General features: G+C 47.4%; 1 protein-coding gene across 24 annotated transcripts in view; it reads left to right on the forward strand.

Annotated features, from left to right (window-relative positions):
- KLC1 (kinesin light chain 1) overlaps nt 1-19,809 on the forward strand; it is a 58,433-nt gene that overhangs the window by 8,717 nt on the left and 29,907 nt on the right. For 23 of the 24 annotated variants that reach the window (XR_007128664.1, XR_007128665.1, XM_047737189.1 and 20 more), the window contains exons 2-5: nt 11,386-11,647; nt 14,357-14,587; nt 17,325-17,403; nt 17,872-18,097. Coding sequence is in view for 22 of the 24 variants with exons in the window: in XM_047737189.1 (XP_047593145.1) it covers nt 11,387-11,647; nt 14,357-14,587; nt 17,325-17,403; nt 17,872-18,097 (797 nt within the window). In the remaining 2 variants the exon portion in view is untranslated. Of the gene's footprint in view, nt 1-10,893; nt 10,993-11,385; nt 11,648-14,356; nt 14,588-17,324; nt 17,404-17,871; nt 18,098-19,809 lie in introns of all 24 variants that reach the window. The other variant, XM_047737185.1, reaches the window with a different exon arrangement.

The raw sequence follows: 19,809 nt of genomic DNA on the forward strand, positions 1-19,809 counted from the left end.
CCGAGGGCAGAGGCTTTAACCCACTGAGCCACCCAGGCGCCCCTATTTTTAAATTTTTTATATGGTTTCCGCTTTCTATTTTGTGTGTTTTGAAATCATTAAAAGATGAATGCTCTTTTGGAAAAACTCATGGTTCAAAAAGATATAAAGGTGTGAGTTGTCTGTTTTCTCTTTTTCTTTTTTTTAAGTTTTTTTTTTTCTTTTTAAGATTTTATTCATTTGTTTGACAGGCAGAGATCACAGTAGGCAGAGAGGCAGGCAGAGAGCAAGGGAGAAACAAATTCCCCGCAGAGCAGGGAGCCTTGAGGAGCAAGAGATTCCTCAGAGGAGCCCTTGAAGATGTCCGGACCCTGCAATCATGACCTCAGCTGAAGGCAAACGCTTCACCGACTGAACAGTGCAGGCACCCCTCCCCATATATATATTTATATATACACTTGTGTGTGTGTGTATTTAAGATTTTATTTTATTTTTTATTTTTTATTTTTTTAAAGATTTTATTTATTTATTTGACAGAGAGAGTTCACAAGCAGGCAGAGAGGCAGGCAGAGAGAGAGGAGGAAGCAGGCTCCCTGCTGAGCAGAGAGCCCGATGCGGGGCTCGATCCCAGGACACTGAGATCATGACCTGAGCCGAAGGCAGCGGCTTAACCCACTGAGCCACCCAGGCGCCCCTTTTTATTTTTTATTTTTAAAGATTTTATTTATTTATTTGACAGAGAGAGATCACAAGCAGGCAGAGAGAGGAGGAAGCAGGCTCCCTGCTGAGCAGAGAGCCCGATGTGGGCTCGATCCCAGGACCCTGAGATCATGACCTGAGCCGGAAGCAGCGGCTCAACCCACTGAGCCACCCAGGCGCCCCATTATTTTATTTTTTAAAAGATTTTATTTATTTATTTGAGAGAGAGAATGAGAGAGATGGAGATCATGAGAGGGGAGAGGGTTAGAGGGAGAAGCAGATTCCCTGCTGAGCAGGGAGCCTGACGTGGGACTGCATCTCGGGACTCCAGGATCATGACCGAGCCAAAGGCAGACGCCTAACGAACTGAGCCACCCAGGCACCCTTTAAGTTTTTATTTTTTTATTTATTTTATTTTATTTTATTTTTTTTTAAAGATTTTATTTATTTATTTGACAGAGAGAAATCACAAGTAAGCAGAGAGGCAGGCAGAGAGAGAGGAGGAAGCAGGCTCCCAGCTGAGCAGAAAGCCCGATGCGGGGCTCGAACCCAGGACCTGGGATCATGACCTGAGCCGAAGGCAGCGGCTTAAACCACTGAGCCACCCAGGCGCCCCTAAGTTTTTACTTTTAAGTAATCTCTACACTCAGTGTGGGGCTTGAACTCACAACCCCAGCATCAAGAGTCTCATGCTCCGGGCGCCTGGGTGACTCATTCTGTTAAGTGTCTGCTAGGTCATGGTCTCAGGGCGGTGAGATCGAGCCCGGTGTTAGGCTGGGCACTCAGTGGGGAGTCTGCTTGACATTCTGCACTTCCCACCATGTGTGTGCGCATGTTTCTCTTTCAAAATACAAAAATAAATCTAAAAAAAAAAAAGTCTCATGCTCCTGACTGAGCCAGCCATCCACCCCTTAAAAATATGTTAGTTGCCTTTCTTTAGTTAGGAAAGAAAACTATTCCATATATGTATCTTTGATTAGCACTTTAAATATGTAAATTTTGTGTTATGATACTATGTTTTGTTTTTATTCACTGTTTAGTAAGAGATCCTTGAAGTCTTTTTTTTGTTTTGTTTGTTGATTTTATTTATTTGACAGGGAGAGACACAGCGACAGAGGGAACACAAGCGGGGGGAGTGGGAGAGGGAGAAGCAGGTTCCCCACAGAGCAGGGAGCCCGATGCAGGGCTCGATCCCAGGACCCTGGGACCATGACCTGAGCTGAAGGCAGAGCCTTAACGACTGAGCCACCCAGGTGCCCTGTTACGATATTATGTTAATTTGTTTTTCATTTTGAAATAAAAATGGTGCTTTTTTTTTTTTTAAGATTTTATTTATTTATTCGACAGACAGAGAACACATGTAGGCAGAGAGGCAGGCAGAGAGAGAGAGAGAGAGAGAGGAGGAAGCAGGCTCTCCACTGAGCAGAGAGCCCGATGCGGGGCTCGATCCCAGGACCCTGAGATCATGACCTGAGCCGAAGGCAGAGGCTTTAACCCACTGAGCCACTCAGGTGCCCCAAAAATGGTGCTTTTTAACTACATAATCAATACTCTCTATATTTATTTTTTATTTTATTTTATTTTACTAACATGTAATGTATTATTTGCTTCAGGGGTACAAGTCTGTGAATCATTAGTCTTACACCATTCACAGCACTCGCCATAGCACATACCCTCCCCATTGTCCATCACCCCACCACCCTTTCTCTCCCCTTACTCTCTGTATTTATATTTTTTTGCCCCGGACTCCCATAACACCCTGTTTTGTAATCTGTTAGTCACACTGTCCGATGAAGGTGTTTTTCCTTTTTGTTGGCTCAACCAGAGACTTGTAATAGAGACATCTGCAGCATTTGGGCTTACTCATTCATGACTTAGGAAGAAGCATGTTCTCTGTTTTCATGTAGTTCCCTGTAGTTTGTCATGCTTAAAATTTGCATCTGAAGAGATGGGTCTGTGGGGCAGATTGAATTACTTAGTCCACTGTCTGGCTATGGCCAGGAGCCATTGCTCAGGGGTGCGGTGGTGGGGGGGGGTGTTAGGCACCTGATCAACTGTGGGGGACATGGCCGCCTTGAAAACTCTTTCCTTAGGTGCAGCATGGTCATTGACAAGCGAAGTGAACTCTCCCTGGGCTGCTTGCACACGTCACACAGTAGTGTGGTTAGGTTATCGTGGAGTACATAGAGGTGGCGGGTTTCAGAACAGCCGCATGCAGCCGCCTCCTGAGCCTGACTGGGAAAGGGACCCAGGGAGTCCTGACAGCCTTTATTCCTTGGGTTCTGCAAGGGCGTTGGCGACAGACTCATCCGAGAGGCAAAGGCAAGCTTTTGTTTTATCCAGTGGGTTATAGTTTTAAGATGGAAACAGGTTCAGAATGGCTGGTGTACTTACGGAGTCTTTAGTATTAAAACATTTTGCCTTTTTCTCTTGTGTGTGCAAAAAGTATAAATTTATTGCTCCACAAGTAAATTTGTATTAAGTCACATCAGTGTTTTTCTCAGTCATACTCAAACAACTCAGGATTTTCTAATCTTTTTCATGTTCCTTTGGGCATGATTTAAGTTCCAGGAACATACATAAGGAAGGCGTTTGGCATTTTATGCTGGCATCTGCTGAGAGTTATGCCTTTTTTTTTTTTTTTTTTAAAGATTTTATTATTTATTTATTTGACAGAGAGAGATCACAAGTAGACGGAGAGGCAGGCAGAGAGAGAGAGAGAGGGAAGCAGGCTTCTCGCCGAGCAGAGAGCCCGATGTGGGACTCGATCCCAGGACCCTGAGATCATGACCTGAGCCGAAAACAGCGGCTTAACCCACTGAGCCACCCAGGCGCCCAAGAGAGTTATGCCTTTTTTTTTCAAAAATTGTTTATTTAAATTCAATTTAGTTAACATATACTGTGTTACTAGTTTCAGGGATAGAATATAGTGATTCATCAGTTGAATACACCTTACAGATTTTTGTGATTTTTAGACCAGTATGATTCATTCATTCATTTTATTCTTGTGATTTAAGTTTAGAAGAGGAGATAAAAGGGTTAGATTACATTAGGTTAGGTGAGGTTTGAGGAAGATGAGATTGGAGGAGATACAGTGGTACAGGTAGAAGCTGATGGGTCGATAGTATTTCCGTTCCGGAACTGCTTTGTGGCCGGCCCTGTCTCTCTGCTGCCTCTGGCGGTTTGTGGTCCATAGATGAAGTTTCTGGTCAGGACTCCCCGGATGGAGCACATTCTCCCTTGAGTAGAATTTCCTGATTCTTATTTGGGAAAGAGTAGGCAGTGTATAGTTGGGAAAGTACGTTTGTTATTATAATACAGTGTTATATTTAAAAAATAAAGTGACTCACTGTTGTAAGCCTACAAAGGGGTATAACATTTCTATTTTTACCCAAAAATGTCATGTTTTGGAAATGATTGAGACCCCCAAGGAGACCTTTTTGGATTTGGCTTAAAATATGAACCCTAACTTTGTTATGGAAGCTGGGGAAGTGACACTCCTCCTCCACACACTGTAGCCTTACCTATTTCACCAAAACAAAAACTAAACATCAGAAAATTCAAGAATTGTTTTTTTTCCCTTTTTTTTTTTAAGATTTTATTTATTGATTTGACAAAGATCACAAGTAGGCAGAGAGAGAGAGAGAGAGAGAGAGAGAGAGAGAGAGAGAGAGAGAGGGGCTCCCCGCTGAGCAGAGAGCCCAATGCGGGTCCCGATCCCAGGACCCTGAGATCATGACCTGAGCTGAAGGCAGAGGCTTTAACCCCCTGAGCCACCCAGGTGCCGCCTTTCCACTTTTTTTTTAAAGTAATCCCTACACCCAGCGTGGAGCTTGAACTCAAAACCCCAAGATCAAGAGTCACATGATTTTCCAACCAGTCAGGTGCCCCAGTTTAACCTCTTCTTAAGCAAGTAATATTCTTCTTTTGACTTTGCATTATGTAATTTTTGTTCTGGGGCACCTGGGTGGCTCAGTAGGTTCAGTGTCTGACTCTTGATTTCAGCTCAGGTTATGATCTCAGGGTTGTGAGATCGAGCCCTGCATCAGGCTCCGTGCTGGGTGTGGAGCCTGCCCCTCCCCCCCCTATAAAATATGTATATATAATTTTTGTTCTGAAACTTCAGAACCAAAAACATATGTACATTTTTACTTAAAATATTACCATTGGTCACTTTGCTTTTTAGTCACAATAGGTAAGGTATTATGTATTTGGAACTTTCTAAATAAATTGAAGAGGGCTTGAGACTTTCATTTATCAGAAGGGGAGCATAGGATTAAAAAGATTGAGAAATGAAGTTTTCTGTGATTTCATGACAAAGCTAAAATAGATTACATCCCAAAGTTGGGTTTTATGTTTTGTTTTCTTTGGTGTGCATCATTAATTAAAAAAAAAAAAACAAAAAACTTCTGCATCTGTTACTGAAATATTTATATATGAAAGAATTCACCAGGTACTCAAACCCCCAGAAGAAACCCTGATGAACCAGTTAACAGTCACTCACCACCCATCTCTCCCTCCAGCCCTTGGTGCCTCTGATCTGTTTCCTGTCTCTGTGGACATTTCATATCAATGGAATAACGTAATACGTGGCCTTTTTTTTTTCTTTTTTTTAAAATAATTAAAAAAAAATTTTTTTTATGAACCTATAATGTATTATTAGCCCCAGGGGTACAGGTCTGTGAATCGCCAGGTTTACACACTTCACAGCACTGACCATAGCACATACCCTCCCCAATGTCCATAACCCCACCACCCTCTCCCTACGCCCCTCCCCCTGGCAACCCTTAGGCCTTTTTTTTCCTTAAAAGATTTTATTTATTATTTTGAGAGAGAATGAGCAGGGGAGAGAGGGAGAGGGAGAAGCAGGCTCTCAGCTGAGCAGGGAGACTTGGGACTTGATCCCAGGACTCTAGGATCATGATCTAAGCCAAAGGCAGACACTTGACGGACTGAGCCACCCTGGAGCCCCAGAATGTGGCCTTCTGTGTCTGGCTTGGTTCACTTAAGTAAATGTTTGTGAGGTCCAGCCGTGTTGAAGTTTGTATCAGTATTTTGTTCCTTTTTTTTTTTTTTTTTTTTTTTTTTTAAGGCAAATACTACTATTCCACTGTATGGGTAGACCACATTTTGTGTATCCATTCATCAGTTGATAGAATTTGGGTTATTTCCACATTGAATAATGCCAAAGTATGGGTGCAAAAGTTCTGCGGGGCGCTTGGGTGGCTCAGTGGGTTAAGCCTCTGCCTTCGGCTCAGGTCATGGTCTCAGGGTCCTGGGGTGGAGCCCCACATCGGGCTCTCTGCTCAGCGGGAGACTGCTCCCCCACCCCCTGCCTGCCTCTCTGCCTACTTGTGGTATCTGTCAAATAAGTAAATAAAATCTTAAAAAAAAATATTTTATTTATTTTTATTTGTTGGAGAAAGAGAGCACAAGCAGGAGAAGCAGCAGAGGGAGAGGGAGAAGCAGGCTTCCCGTTGAGCAGGAAGCCCAACGTGGGGCTCAGTCCTGGGACTGAAGGATCATGACCTGAGCTGAAGGCAGACGCTGAGCCACCCAGATGCCCCTGTCTCTATGTGTGTGTGTTTAAACCTTATTTACCACATCAGCTTTTTACTGCTTCCTGGCAGAATTTCACATGCTAAAACCAGGGAAGTAAAGTAACCAAAATGATGCTCTTTCCTTCTCTGGCCTTTGCTTTCTTTTTGTTAATTTTTTTTTTTTTTTTTGGACGCAAGAGAGAGAGTGAGCACAAGTAGGTAGAGCAGCGGGGAGAGGGGAGAGGGAGAAGCAGGCTCTCTGTTGAGCAGGGAGCCCGGTGTGGGGCTGGACCCCAGGACCCTGGGATCATGACCTGAGCCAAAGGCAGAGGCTTTACCGACTGAACCACACAGGTGCTCCGTTAATTCTTTTTTTTTTTTTCTTAAAGATTTTATTTATTTATTTGAGAGACAGAGAGCATGTGTGTGTTTTCACACACTTGAACTGGGGAGGGGTTAGGGAAGAGGGAGAGGGCCAAGCAGACTCTTCCCAAGTGTGGCCCAGTCGAGGGTGTGGGGGCAATCCCCTGACCCCGGAATCACAACCTGAGCCAGAATCAAGAGTCCACTGCCAGGTGCCCCTCTTGTTGTTAATTTTTGAGAGGGGGGTAAGGTTCGGTAAAATTTGTCACACTGTTGAAAATTGTATTGCCTGTTAATTTTTTTTTTTTTTTTAGGGTTTTTTTTTTTTTAAGATTTTTTATTTATTTATTTATTTATTTGACAGAGAGATTACAAGTAGGCAGAGAGGCAGGCAGAGAGAGAGGAGGAAGCAGGCTCCCTGCCGAGCAGAGAGCCCGATGCGGGGCTCGCGGGGCTCGATCCCAGGACTCTGAGATCATGACCTGAGCCGAAGGCAGCGGCTTAACCCACTGAGCCACCCAGGCGCCCTTTTTTTTTTTTTTAGTTTTTATTTGTGTATTTGACAGACACAGCGAGAGAGGGAGCACAAGCAGGGGGAGTTGGAGAGGGAGAAGCAGGCTTCCCGCTGAGCAGGGAGCCTGTTGTGGGGCTCGATCCCAGGATGCTGGGATCATGACCTGAGCCGAAGGCAGACACTTAACATCTGAGCCACCCAGGCGCCCCTTATTTATTTTTTTAAAGATTTTATTTATTTATTTGACAGAGAAACACAGCAAGAGAGGGAACACAGGCTGGGGGAGTGGGAGAGGGAGAAGCAGGCTCTCCACCAAGCAGGGAGCCAAAGGCAAACTCTTTTTTTTTTTTTTTTTAAATATTTTATTTATTTATTTGAGAGAGAGAGAGATAGTGAGAGAGCATGAGCGAGGAGAAGGTTAGAGGGAGAAGCAGACTCCCCGGGGAGCTGGGATCCCGATGTGGGACTCAATCCTGGGACTCCAGGATCATGACCTGAGCTGAAGGCAGTCGCTTAACCAACTGAGCCACCCAGGCGCCCCAAGGCAAACTCTTAATTACTGAACCACCCAGGCGCCCCCCAGAACTTCCCATTTTATTTGGATTTTACTAGTTTTCTCCTAATATCCTTGTTCTGTTCCAAAACTCCATCCAGGACACCACATCATGTCACGTTTAACCATCGTTTTTCCTGGGTTGTGGAATTTCTTAGACTTCCCTTGTTTTTGATGGACTGAGTCACCCCAGTGCTCCCTTAATATAGTATTTTTAATAATTAGTAACCTTTAGGTATAATTTAAACTATAAAACATCCAGGGGCACCTGGGTGGCTTAGTCAGTTAAGTGTCTGCCTTCAGCTCAGGTCGTGGTCCCAGGGTCCTTGGATGGAGTCCTGTGTTGGGCTCTAATATCCACAGTCTGTGTTGATGTAGATGAGAAGTAAATAAATGAAGGACGAGGCAGAGAAAAGACACTGTCCCATACAGAACTCCAGACACCTCATCCTCCCTCTTTAGGAGATCCACTCTGCCCAGCTCTCTGAGTGTGGGCTGCTTTCTAAAGACAGTGTGGGAAGGAGTGGATGTGTGTAGCAGACGGAAGCCTGCACAGCCTGCCCCAGCCAGGTGATCAAGACTTGGCTTGGTCAGTCGTGAAGTCGGGGGGTGGGGGCCCACATGCGCTCTTGCTGTGATGTGACGAGAATGGTACACATGCGGTTTTCACAGATGGTTTTGTAAGTGTGGATTTATGCCACTCCCTTGCTCCCCCTTTCCCTCTCCCTAGAAGTAACTGTTTTTACTACTTTTAAGTGAAATCATTCTTTTTCCATAATTACCACCATTTCTAATGTTTCTGAATAACAGGCTTATTATATTACCCAATTATTATTTTTTTAAGATTTTATATTTTTAAGTAATCCCTACACCCAGTGAGGGGCTCACACTTAACAGCCCTGAGACCAAGAGTCACATGCTCCACTGACTCAGCCAGCCAGGCCCCCCAGATGATTTTTACTGTTTGACTTCCCGTTCTAGATATTTAAGACTTATGTCTTTCTTTGCTTCTCTTCACCACACAGGTGTACCCTTTGCAGCTCTATAACCTCCCAATAAAATTCTAATTTTGTTTTTTTTGTTTTTTTTTTTTAAGATTTTATTTATTTATTTGTCAGAGAGAGAGAGAGAGCGAGAGCGAGAGTGAGCACAGGCAGATAGAGTGGCAGGCAGAGGCAGAGGGAGAAGCAGGCTCCCTGCTGAGCAAGGAGCCCGATGTGGGACTCGATCCCAGGACTCTGGGATCATGACCTGAGCCGAAGGCAGCCTCTTAACCAACTGAGCCACCCAGGCGTCCCTCTAATTTTGTTTAGATCAGTCTTTTTGTTTGTTTGTTTTAAAGATTTTATTTATTTATTTGACAGACAGAGAACACAAGTAGGCGGAGAGGCAGACGGAGAGAGAGAAGCAGGCTGTCCACCCAGCAGAGAGCCTGATGCGGGGCTCGCTCCCAGGACCCTGGGATCATGACCTGAGCCGAAGGCAGAGGCTTAACCCACTGAGCCACTCAGGCCCCCCTTGTTTTAAGACTTTGCTTATTTATTTTGGGAGAGGGTGTGTGTGTGCATGAGCGGGGCAAGGGGAGGGAGATGGAGAAAGTCCGAAGCAGGCTCGGCTAAACTTGACTGGAGGGGGGTGTTGATCTAAGGACCCTGATATCACAACCCAAGCCAAAACCAACAGTTGATGTTTAACTGCGCCACCCTGGCATCCCTTGCTACTCCTCTTTAAACCTGCCCCAGCTGGTACAGCCACTCTGGAAAACATTTTGAGTTTCCTCAAAAGTTGAAAATAGAGCTACCCTACCACCCAGCAAGTGTACTACTGGGTATTTAGCTAAAAGATACAGATGTAGTGATCCGAAGGGGCCTGTGCACCCCAGTGTTGATAGCAGCAGCGTCTACAATAGCCAAACTGGAGAGAGCCCAGATGTGCATGAATGAATGGATAAAGAAGATGTGGGGTGTGGAATATTGCTCAGCCATCAGAAATTGAAATCTTGCTGTTTGCATCCATCCACGACGTGGATGGAACTAGAGGGTATTATGCTGAGCGAAATAAGTCAACCAGAGAAAGACAGTTGTCCTGTGATCTCATTCGTGTGGAATTTGAGAAACAAAACAAACAGGATCATAGGGGAAGGGAGAAAAAAATAAGGTGAAATTGGAATGGGAGACAAACTCTAAGAGGCCTTAATCACGGGAAGTAAATGAGAGTTGCTGGAGGGAGTGGAGTGAGGCAAAAAGTATATAAAATTTTTCCTGTGCGGGGGAGGGGGTATAAAACCCTCTGCCCCTCCCCATTCTTTTCTGTTTTTTATAAACAGAACTCCCTCTCTTCCCTTCTTTGCAGAGAGAGGACACTGTTTTTACAGTTGATAGGATTTAATTTTTTTTTTTTTAAGATTTTATTTATTTGACAGAGATCACAAGCAGGCAGAGAGGCAGGCAGAGAGCGAGGAGGAAGCAGGCTCCCCGCTGAGCAGAGAGCCTGATGCAGGGCTTGATCCCAGGACCCTGGGATCATGACCTGAGCCAGAGGCAGAGGCTTTAACCCACTGAGCCACCCAGGCGCCCCAGGATTTAATGTTTTTTAGTAAAGTTTTGAATTTTAATTCCAGTATAGTTAGCCAGTGTTCTGCTTCAGGCGTACAACGTGCTGATTGAACCCTGCAGGGGCTCCGCACGCGTGTGCTCCTGAAGCACGGGTTTGGTGCTTCGGCGTCCTTTCCTGCGTGGGCTTCTGTCTCTCCGTCCAGGCCTGCACCACGCGGTCGGCCAGGGCCCAACACCGTCCTGGGGATGTGATGTAGTGGGACGGGTACAAGATCGAGGCCTTGCCTTTCCGACAGGGCTTGCATTCAGGGTGGTACGAACGACACGTGACCGCACACGGGACCTCGGGGAGTGCTGAGTGCTCCGAAGGGAGTCACGCTGACCCGCAGTCTGACTTCAGTGCTGTCAGTCTCCTGAGCCGCTTTCATGCTCACCGTGACCTTTTCTTCTGTTTAACTTAATTAGGGGGTTTAAGACCTATTAGTTTCAGCAGTCACGGGTGTGCTGACACTGTTTTATATGCCCCTTTCCTTTTTCTTCCTCATTTTATTATTTTAAAGCCAGTTCCAGACACTGGAATTTGGTGGCCTCTCGGCTAGTCGGATCCCATAGGCATGCTTAGCCCTCGTCCTCCTTGCGTCTTTACAGTGCTGATGGCCCTGCTCACGCCACTCTCTTGCCGTGTTTCAGACGGACCTAGTCCTTCTCCTGCTACTCGGGTTGTTCCCATGTTCCTTTGCTGGTTTTCTTCCTTCTTCCAACTGTGACCACTTCTCAAGGCTTTTTCTGGTAAATATGTTACCAAGAATTTACTGTCCCTTCTGCTTTTCATTAAGGGGGAAAAAGCTTGCAGACATTCAGAGAACTCCTGTTCACTGAGGCTTTGTGCTGTAGAAATGCCATTTGAATGTTTTGGTATTTTTAATCTTTGGCATTAATTTCAAGTGTTGTCATTTTTCCCATTAAAAAGAATTCAGGCATAAGCCAGAAAAGTAATTAAATTGGTCTGCAGAGGGAAAAGAGAAACAGTACAGTATTTCAGCAAGTCACAGATAAACACATTTATTATTCACCTATAAAAATGTTAATCTAAAAGTCTTCACACAGTGTATTTTATTAGAGATGTATCATAAATGACACCTGTGATGAAATGCCTCATCTGTTTTCCTTCCTCCATTCTAGAATGTACGACAACATGTCCACGATGGTGTACATAAAGGAAGACAAGTTGGAGAAGCTGACACAGGATGAGATTATTTCTAAGACAAAGCAAGTGATTCAGGGGCTGGAAGCTCTGAAGAACGAGCACAATTCCATCTTACAAAGTTTACTTGAGACACTGAAGTGTTTGAAGAAAGATGATGAAAGTAATCTGGTGGAAGAAAAATCAAACATGATCCGAAAGTCTCTGGAAATGTTGGAGCTTGGTCTGAGTGAGGCACAGGTATGAATGAAGTCACCTCCGACAAGAATAGGAACTTGACAGTCTGGAGAACGGAGATTTTGTTTTGAAATACGTGGTTTAATGAAACTAGAGGGAAGATACTTCTAGGATAACAGAGATCAGCTTGTACAGTATATAAATGATGATTGATTTGGGCATGTCTAAATTTTAAAAAGCAGAGCCAAAATAGAGGTAACCTTGTCATTTTGGATTTGATTTGGCTGCATGTATCCAAAAACGAAATCAGTGGCTTAAACATCGTAGACATACATAAAGAAATACCGAGGTAGGCTGCGCCCGGAAGGGTTGTGTAGCTGCATGGTCGTCAGGGACACACAGGCCTCTGCATTGCGGTGCACACAGTCTTTTTTGTGGACTAAGATGGAGCTCCAGCCACAGCCACCTGACCCCATTCTAGGACAGGAAGGGTATACCTCCTCCCTTTACTTCCTCCAGCTGGTGCACAACACTGTTTACTCGCCACACCCCGTTGTGAGGGAGCCTGGGGAATGTTGCTCTGCCTACTTCAAGGTCCACATTCTTAGGCCTAAGGGAGAAGGGAGAATGGATATTGGCCAACAGCTAATAGTTTCTGCAGTTCTCCAAGACGAGATTGTTATATATATTTAACTAAACCTTTGTTTTTATCATGTGGGACATAGAGGTGAAAAAATTAGAAACATCTGGGGGGCGGGGCACAGTTGGTTGAGCATCCAGCTCTTGGTTTCAGCTCAGGTTGTGATCTCATAGTGAGATTGAGCCCTGCTTCGTTGTGGGGAGTCTGCTTGAGAGTCTCCCTTTCCGTCACCCTTCCCCCTAAGATCAGTCAATCCGAAAAGAAAAGAAGCCTCTTGTGGTAGCCCTGCCCCTTGATAATGTGTGGTTCTGCCAGCATGTTTTAGGCAAAATCACATATAGTAAAATTTGGCTTTTTTCTTATTAGCTTTCCTCTTTTTTTTTTTTTTTTTTTTTAAAGATTTATTTATTTGAGAGAGTGCGTGCATTGTTGGGTGGGGCAGAGGAAGAGGAAGAGAATCTCGAGCAGATTCTGTTGGGAGCGGGGAGGCCTCGATCCCAGGACCCTGAGATTATGATCTGAGCTGAAACCAAGAGTCAGACATTGAACCTGTTAGTTCCCCCCCAGGTGCCCCTTAGCTTTCCGCTTTTAAGCGATGAAAGCTGAATAGGGCTGCTGGGTCACTAGTTTCCACTTTCATGTAGAGAACACAGTTTGTCATAGTAACCGTCCAGACCCTGATTTTAGAGTTCTTCATCCCGACTCTGTGAAAGACCTCATTGTAGAATTTTAACTTTGCTTGGTTATTGTGAATGTATTATATGGCATTTTCTGTTACTGAAAAGTGATGTGAATACGGATTTCCTTTTTAGTTGGGCAGATATTAGAGTTAAGAAAAGGAGGAGGAAAGAGCCTCACCTTCTGGAGTTTAGGTCTGAAAGGTAGGAGGATAGTGGAGGGCAGGGCAATTGTGTTGTCTAAAGAGAGAACAGACTGGAGCCAGCTTTGCCCAGGTGTTTCTGCTTATACACTTCCCAGCGGCGTGCTGATGCCTCAGGCAGGTCTGGTGTACTCAGGCAGAGCCCTGGGACAGTCACCAGATTTTGTGACGTGGTCCTAAGCTTAGGGATACACCAGTGTGTTCTGATTAGGCGGCTAGCTAAAGATTTCTTCCCTTACCTTGGAACATCAAAGATTTGTCTGCATGCCCTTCCTTAGCTCTGTCACCTGCCCCTCCTGGAGGGACCGGCACTCTGTACACAGTGCGTGCCTGTGCACACACTCTTACATGGAGAAGCGCCTCTGAGAAATGATGTCGGAGCCACCTAGGTAGAAGGAGAGAACATAGAGTCTTGTCAGAAGAGTAGCTGTGTGTCCATCACTGGTCCATGTGAGATGCTGTCAAACAGAAGAACAGCATCTAGTTTCTGTAGATGGTCTGAGCATGTGATACTCTTTTTTTTTTTTTTTAAAGATTTTATTTATTTATTTGACAGAGATCACAAGCAGGCAGAGAGGCAGGCAGAGAGAGGGGGAAGCAGGCTCCCTGCTGAGCAGAGAGCCCGATTTGGGGCTCGATCCCAGGACCCTGAGATCATGACCTGAGTCGAAGGCAGAGGCTTAACCCACTAAGCCACCCAGGCCCCCAGCATGTGATATTCTTTACTGTGGCCCCCTCTGTAGCTGAGACTGAGGGTGACAAGGGAAGTCATTGGCATTTGTACCTGTCTGTCAGAGCACATGTGTGCAGTAGAAGTGAGAGCTGCAGGCCCAGGATGCCTGCGTCGGCGGGGGTGAGAAGCGTGGGAGCGACGCTGCAGCCCGTCAGCGTTTCTTTTTTTCTTTTGAATATTTTATTTATTTATTTGACAGAGAGAGAGAGATCACAAGTAGACATTGAGGCAGGCAGAGAGAGAAAGGGGGAAGCAGGCTCCCCGCTGAGCAGAATGCCGGATGTGGGGCTCGATCCCAGGACCCTGAGATCATGAAGGCAGATCATGAAGGCTGAAGGCAGAGGCTTAACCCACTGAGCCACTCAGGCGCCCCATTTTTTTTTTTTTTTAATATTATTTGACAGAGAGAGAGATCACAAGTAGGCAGAGAGGCAGGCGGGGGGGGGGGGGGGGGAAGCAGGCTCCCCGCTGAGCAGAGAGCCCGATGCGGGGCTACCGTCAGCGTTTCTGTCTCCCCAGGTCATGATGGCTCTGTCCAACCACCTGAACGCTGTGGAGTCTGAGAAGCAGAAACTGCGTGCGCAGGTTCGTCGACTGTGCCAGGAGAATCAGTGGCTGCGGGACGAGCTGGCCAACACGCAGCAGAAGCTGCAGAAGAGCGAGCAGTCCGTGGCTCAGCTGGAGGAGGAGAAGAAGCACCTGGAGTTCATGAATCAGTTAAAGAAATACGATGACGACATCTCCCCATCCGTAAGTGGCTCCGTGGGAGCGCAGCGCTGACAGCTGACCATGTCGTCAGCTGCTTTAGTCCAGCTGTGTTGCCCTTCTCTGATGATTGCGTTGAGCCACCAGAGGTTATGGGTCTTGGGGCTTAGTCCCTGGGCAGGTCACATGCTTTTCACAGGTGTGTTTTAGCGCAGTGATCAGACACGTGCACACAACCACTACGGGTAAGGCACGATGCAGAGGGGCACCTCATGAGGTTTTCCCCGCTTGAGAACCCATTGAGTCTGGCTTCCAAGCTCATCACGATGCTGGAACTTTCCTCAGGTCGGTGTGCATCCCATCCTGTTGTCTAGAATCCAGACTTGGGACTCCCCCTGTAGCCGGTGGTGCTCCGGACACCTTTCTCTCTGAAACTCTTTCTCCTGCTGCTGGGACTCTACCTGTTTCTCTTGCCTCACCCATGCCGCCTCCTTGGTCTCTCTTGCCCACTTACTGTGTGTTTGGAATATTCCCGAAGGAGCTTGGTTTTCTCCTTTTTCTCTTGGCTCTCAGGCTGTTCTTCTTGGTCTTGTTTTTTATCTACCGTTTATATCTGATTCAGTTAACTGAAAAACAATTTTTTAAATACAAATTTTGGAGTAATTTTAGATTCACAGGAAAATTGAAAAGATAGTAAAGAGAATTTCCATACATGCTTCACCCAGACTCTCCTCATGTTACATCTCCCATCGCCAGAGTGCGCGGGTCTTCATCAGCTCGGGCCATTGCGACGGAATACCACAGTTGCGCGGCTTATTCCCACAGTTCCAAGGTCAGGATGTCGGCACGGTTGGGTTCTTGGTGAGGGCCTTTATCCTGGTTGTGTCCTCACGTGGCCTTCCTTGGTGCGTGCAGAGAGAGGGAGGTATCTAGTGTCTTTTTTCCTTTTTGTTAAGGAGACTAGTTCTATTGTGGTGGCCCCATCTCTGTGACTCCATCTGACCCTCATTACCTCCTAAAGGCCCACCTCCACATGCTATCGCCTGGAGGGCGAGGGCTTCCGTTTGTGGTTTTTGGGGGACACGTTAGCCCACAGCACCTTGCTTTATTAGCCCGAATGTAATTCTCCCTTGCTTTTGATTTAGAAGACGTATTGCTGTGGGTTGCTGTGGGAATAAGAATAAATGAGCTACAGATGGCAGCCCGTGATTCGCCTAGAATACTGGATGATGTTGTAGGGTTTTGTTGAATCAGAGACTTTTAAAACTTGTTATTTTGAGAAAATACTGAGCTTGGAGAAGAGAGCTAACAGAGCTAATTCTGCCTGTCCTTTCGGGGTGTACCTGAATGATGGTTTCTTCTGAATGCATTGGAGTAGGCAGCACAGGTCATGGCACACTCCCCGGCTGCTGCTGGGCGCATTTCCGTGGCATGGGGACGTGCTCGTGTGTAGGCGGGGCCGGCTGTGGTCCGAAAGTTTCACATGGACACGGTGCTCGTCTGCACGGTGTCCTCCTCGTCTTAGCGGAGCCCATCATGGCCTTCTTTCACCATGCCAGGAGCTGGTCCGTGACCCTATGTGGCACTCAGCTGTCACGTCTCCTAGGCTGGCTTTCATCTGAAACAGGTCTTTTTCAAACAGAGAAAACAGTTTTTCTCTGCCTTTCATGACACAGATGGTTTTGAAGAGTACACGGGTCAGTTACTTCGTGGGTTCCTCAGTCTGGGTTTGTCTCATGTGTCTCTCTGTGTTTAGATCATGCGTCCCAGACAGGAGTAGTATCAGGATGAGTCTGTGTACGTCTCACGTGACCCCTTCCAGAGGCAAGGGAGGATGATGCTGACTTTCCACTTGGTCAGGCTGTTGTCTCTTCTCTCCCATTGTGTCGTCGTGGTTTTTATCCCTGCACTAATCAGGGATCTGTGGGGAGACTCGAGGCACAGACTTAAAGCCAGCAGGTTTCCGGGGCACCTGGTGGCTCAGTTGGTTGGGTGTCTGATTCTTGCTTTTGGGTCAGGTCATGGGCTCAGGGGATCTTAGGCAAGGGATCCAGCCCTGCATCGGGCTCTGCACTGGTCATGGAGCCTATGCGGGATTCTCTCTTTCTCTTCCAGTAAATAAATAAAATCTTTAAAAAAAAAAAAAAAAAGCTGGTAGGTTTTAGGTTGCTCTTAGGAGTCCTGTGGTGGTGGTGTGCAGGGAAGGGGGACTTGAGCCCTCCAGTTCTGTGGCGTTCAGTGATGGGCCATTTTAGTCTGTTTTTACATATTTGGTTTCCAAATAAAATTTATTTCAAGGAAGAGTTTCCCTGCTGTATTTGAACTTCTCAGAATGTTGTGAAGAACCTGAGGCATAGAGATGCCGTCATGGTCGTCGGCTGCCCTGTGGTCTGCATCTTGGGTTTGAGTTCTAGTCTAGCAGGCTCTTTATTACTGTCTTCTAAATCGGTAGATAAGCCAAATTGTGGTTAATCCCATATTTGATTTACTTTATTTTTAACGATTTTATTTATTTATTGAGAGAGAAGGAGAGACCGAGAGAGCATGAGCAGGGTGAGGGGCAGAGGGAGAAGCAGACCCCCTGCCAATCCAGGACTCTGGGATCATGACTCAAGCGGAAGGCAGTCTCCACCCACAGCCACCCGGACGTCCCTATATTTGATTTTTAAAACCGGTTATCCTTTCTGAGATTGTTTTGTTAAACTGATATTTGTATGAAGGATTTCTGGTGCAGGATTTGTAGTACTGGTAAGGCTGAAGTTCTTCCGGATTGGTTTTACAGGAGGACAAAGACACTGATTCCACCAAAGAACCTCTGGATGACCTTTTCCCAAATGACGACGACGATCCCGGTCAAGGAAGTAAGTTGGCGAGGGGGAGCGGTTACATGGCAGCATGTACAAACAGAAGGTGGCTTGTCCTGTCCTGATGTGATGGCCATAATTAGTGGGCGTCCTGGTGCCGGTAGCTGCTTCCCAGAGGCACGTGCACACTGGTCACCCAGCATTTCCCAAGACAACTTCAGGTGTTTCTTACCGGGACGCAGTAGATGTTGGACCAGCCCCTACGACGAACCTGGGGCCCGAACCAGCAGTTCGCGTGCAGTGTGTGCATTCTTGCAGTGGGAGACAGGCAGAGTTGGTCGGGTGCTGAGGGGAGCCTCCCTGCACTGTTGGGGGCATCACACTACCTCGACACGTGACTTGCAGCCCCCCGCGTCAGCGCAGCTCGGGTTTGCGCAGCGTGGGGGCCAGGCATCCCCCGAGACCGGAGCTAGGGAGGAGGGGTCTGACTGACGCTGTCGCCTGGCTCCTGTTCCTTGTGTGCAGTCCAGCAGCAGCACAGCAGTGCGGCGGCGGCCGCGCAGCAGGGCGGCTACGAGATCCCGGCGCGGCTGCGCACGCTCCACAACCTGGTCATCCAGTACGCCTCGCAGGGGCGCTACGAGGTGGCTGTGCCGCTCTGCAAGCAGGCCCTGGAGGACCTGGAGAAGACGTCCGGCCACGACCACCCAGATGTGGCCACCATGCTGAACATCCTGGCCTTGGTGTACAGGCTAGTACTCATTCTCTGCTCTTGTTTTCTCTACCCACAGTATTTCTGATGAACTTGGAGGGTTTGAAGTACGTTTCTGTAAACCTGTAGAAGCCTGCTTTGCTGGCTTCATTGGTCACGTCTCTTCACACAGCCGTGGGGTTAAATTCAAAATACTGAGCCAGCTCTGTGGCAGAGTTACCGCCCTGTGCGACACAGACTGCCCAGATCAACCCCGTCGGCCGCCTGCAATAGCCCACGTGCGCCCTTCACTCGGGCTAGACTGAACCTCTTGCCTTTTTCCGCCAGGTCCTGTGTACCACGTTTCTTTTGTCCGGAATAGCCTTCCCACCCTTCTAGGGCCTTGTTAGCTCTCTCCCCGTTCTGAGTCTCGGGTCCCACTTGCCCTTTGCCCCTGTTGTGCCCCCAGAGCCCTTAACCCTTGCCTCTTCTCTGGCACTTCTCACTGTGCTTGGCGTTGGGGGTTCTCTGAATTTTGTTCCGTCTTCTCCCAGAACAGTGTCCCTCAAAGTTGGGGACCAGCTTGTGTCCTGTCCGCACTTCTCACCTCACGCTAGCGTGCTTCCTCTCTCAGGAGCCCTTGGTGAACACCTTGAAGGGAACTAAGGAATTTTCCCTGTGGCACAGGGAGTGATGTGTTGGAGTCTTTTGTGTGTGTCTTTCAGCTGAATTCAGCTGCAGTGAGTCGCGACGGAGAAGGGAGTGGTTCTTCGCACAGCAGGATCGGTTTGCTGTAGCCCTTCCAGTTTTGTGGGTTGGGATGAACACATTGGTGTTTCTTCTCTGGTTTGATTGTCCCCATTTGACATTTTTGTCCCCCAAGTATGGGTCAGACTCGGCTGCTTCCCGTGGGGCCCTAGAGATGAATGCGTGTATGGTTCCTGCCCTCGGAGAAAGTAGGACATTGATTTTCAAGTCAGGAGAATTCAGGTTCTGTCTCTGCTAGACGGCCACAAGACAGAAGATGTTGTCCAGAGCCCTTAGCTTTCCTGAGCCTCAGTTTTCTTATATCTGAAATGGAGGCCGTTGTACTGTCCACTCAGAGGTCCAGGGGAGGACTGGGGACATGTGACGCGTAGGGTTGCCTGGCAGACGTGAAACGCTCACAGGACGTTCTCAAGGAACTGATGGCCTCGTGTCGAAGAGAGGCTCTTTACATTCGTGTGCAGTTATAGGAGCAGGAGACCGGGTTCTGCTAATAGAATAACACAAAAGTTTTCATGGAGCAGAAAGATCCCTTCCAGTTGAGGGGCTAAGGGAAGGATTAAGGGAAGGATTAAAGGAAGGGCGGGAGCAGCACTCGGCCGGGCCTCGGAGGGCTGGTGGCATTGGTGTGCGGTGTTGGGTGTGTTTGGGGCTTACTCCTGAACCTTGCTGGCAAAGCTTGACGGCACCTGAAGGACAGCGGTAAGAGATGGGGCAGGGAGAAGCGGGGCCTGACCGCGGAGGTCCTGCGGGCAGTGCTGAGGGGTGCTGGTGGGGAGCAGTGGGCCCCTGCTCGGGTGTTGCCAGAGTCCCTTTGGCCTTGTGCGTAGGATGGCGTGGTGACTGGGGCCTGGAGGCAGGGCAGGATCCTAGGGATATGGAGCTGGGGTCTGAGCAGGGATGCGGACGGTGCAGAGGGAGAGGACAGAGAGGGGCTCAGGGAAGAGAAACAAACTGCTGCAGCCGTTCCTAGAGATGAGTGATTTCTTCACAAAACAACACCAGAA

Source organism: Lutra lutra, chromosome 7 (assembly GCF_902655055.1).
Source record: "Lutra lutra chromosome 7, mLutLut1.2, whole genome shotgun sequence".
NCBI lineage: Eukaryota > Metazoa > Chordata > Mammalia > Carnivora > Mustelidae > Lutra > Lutra lutra.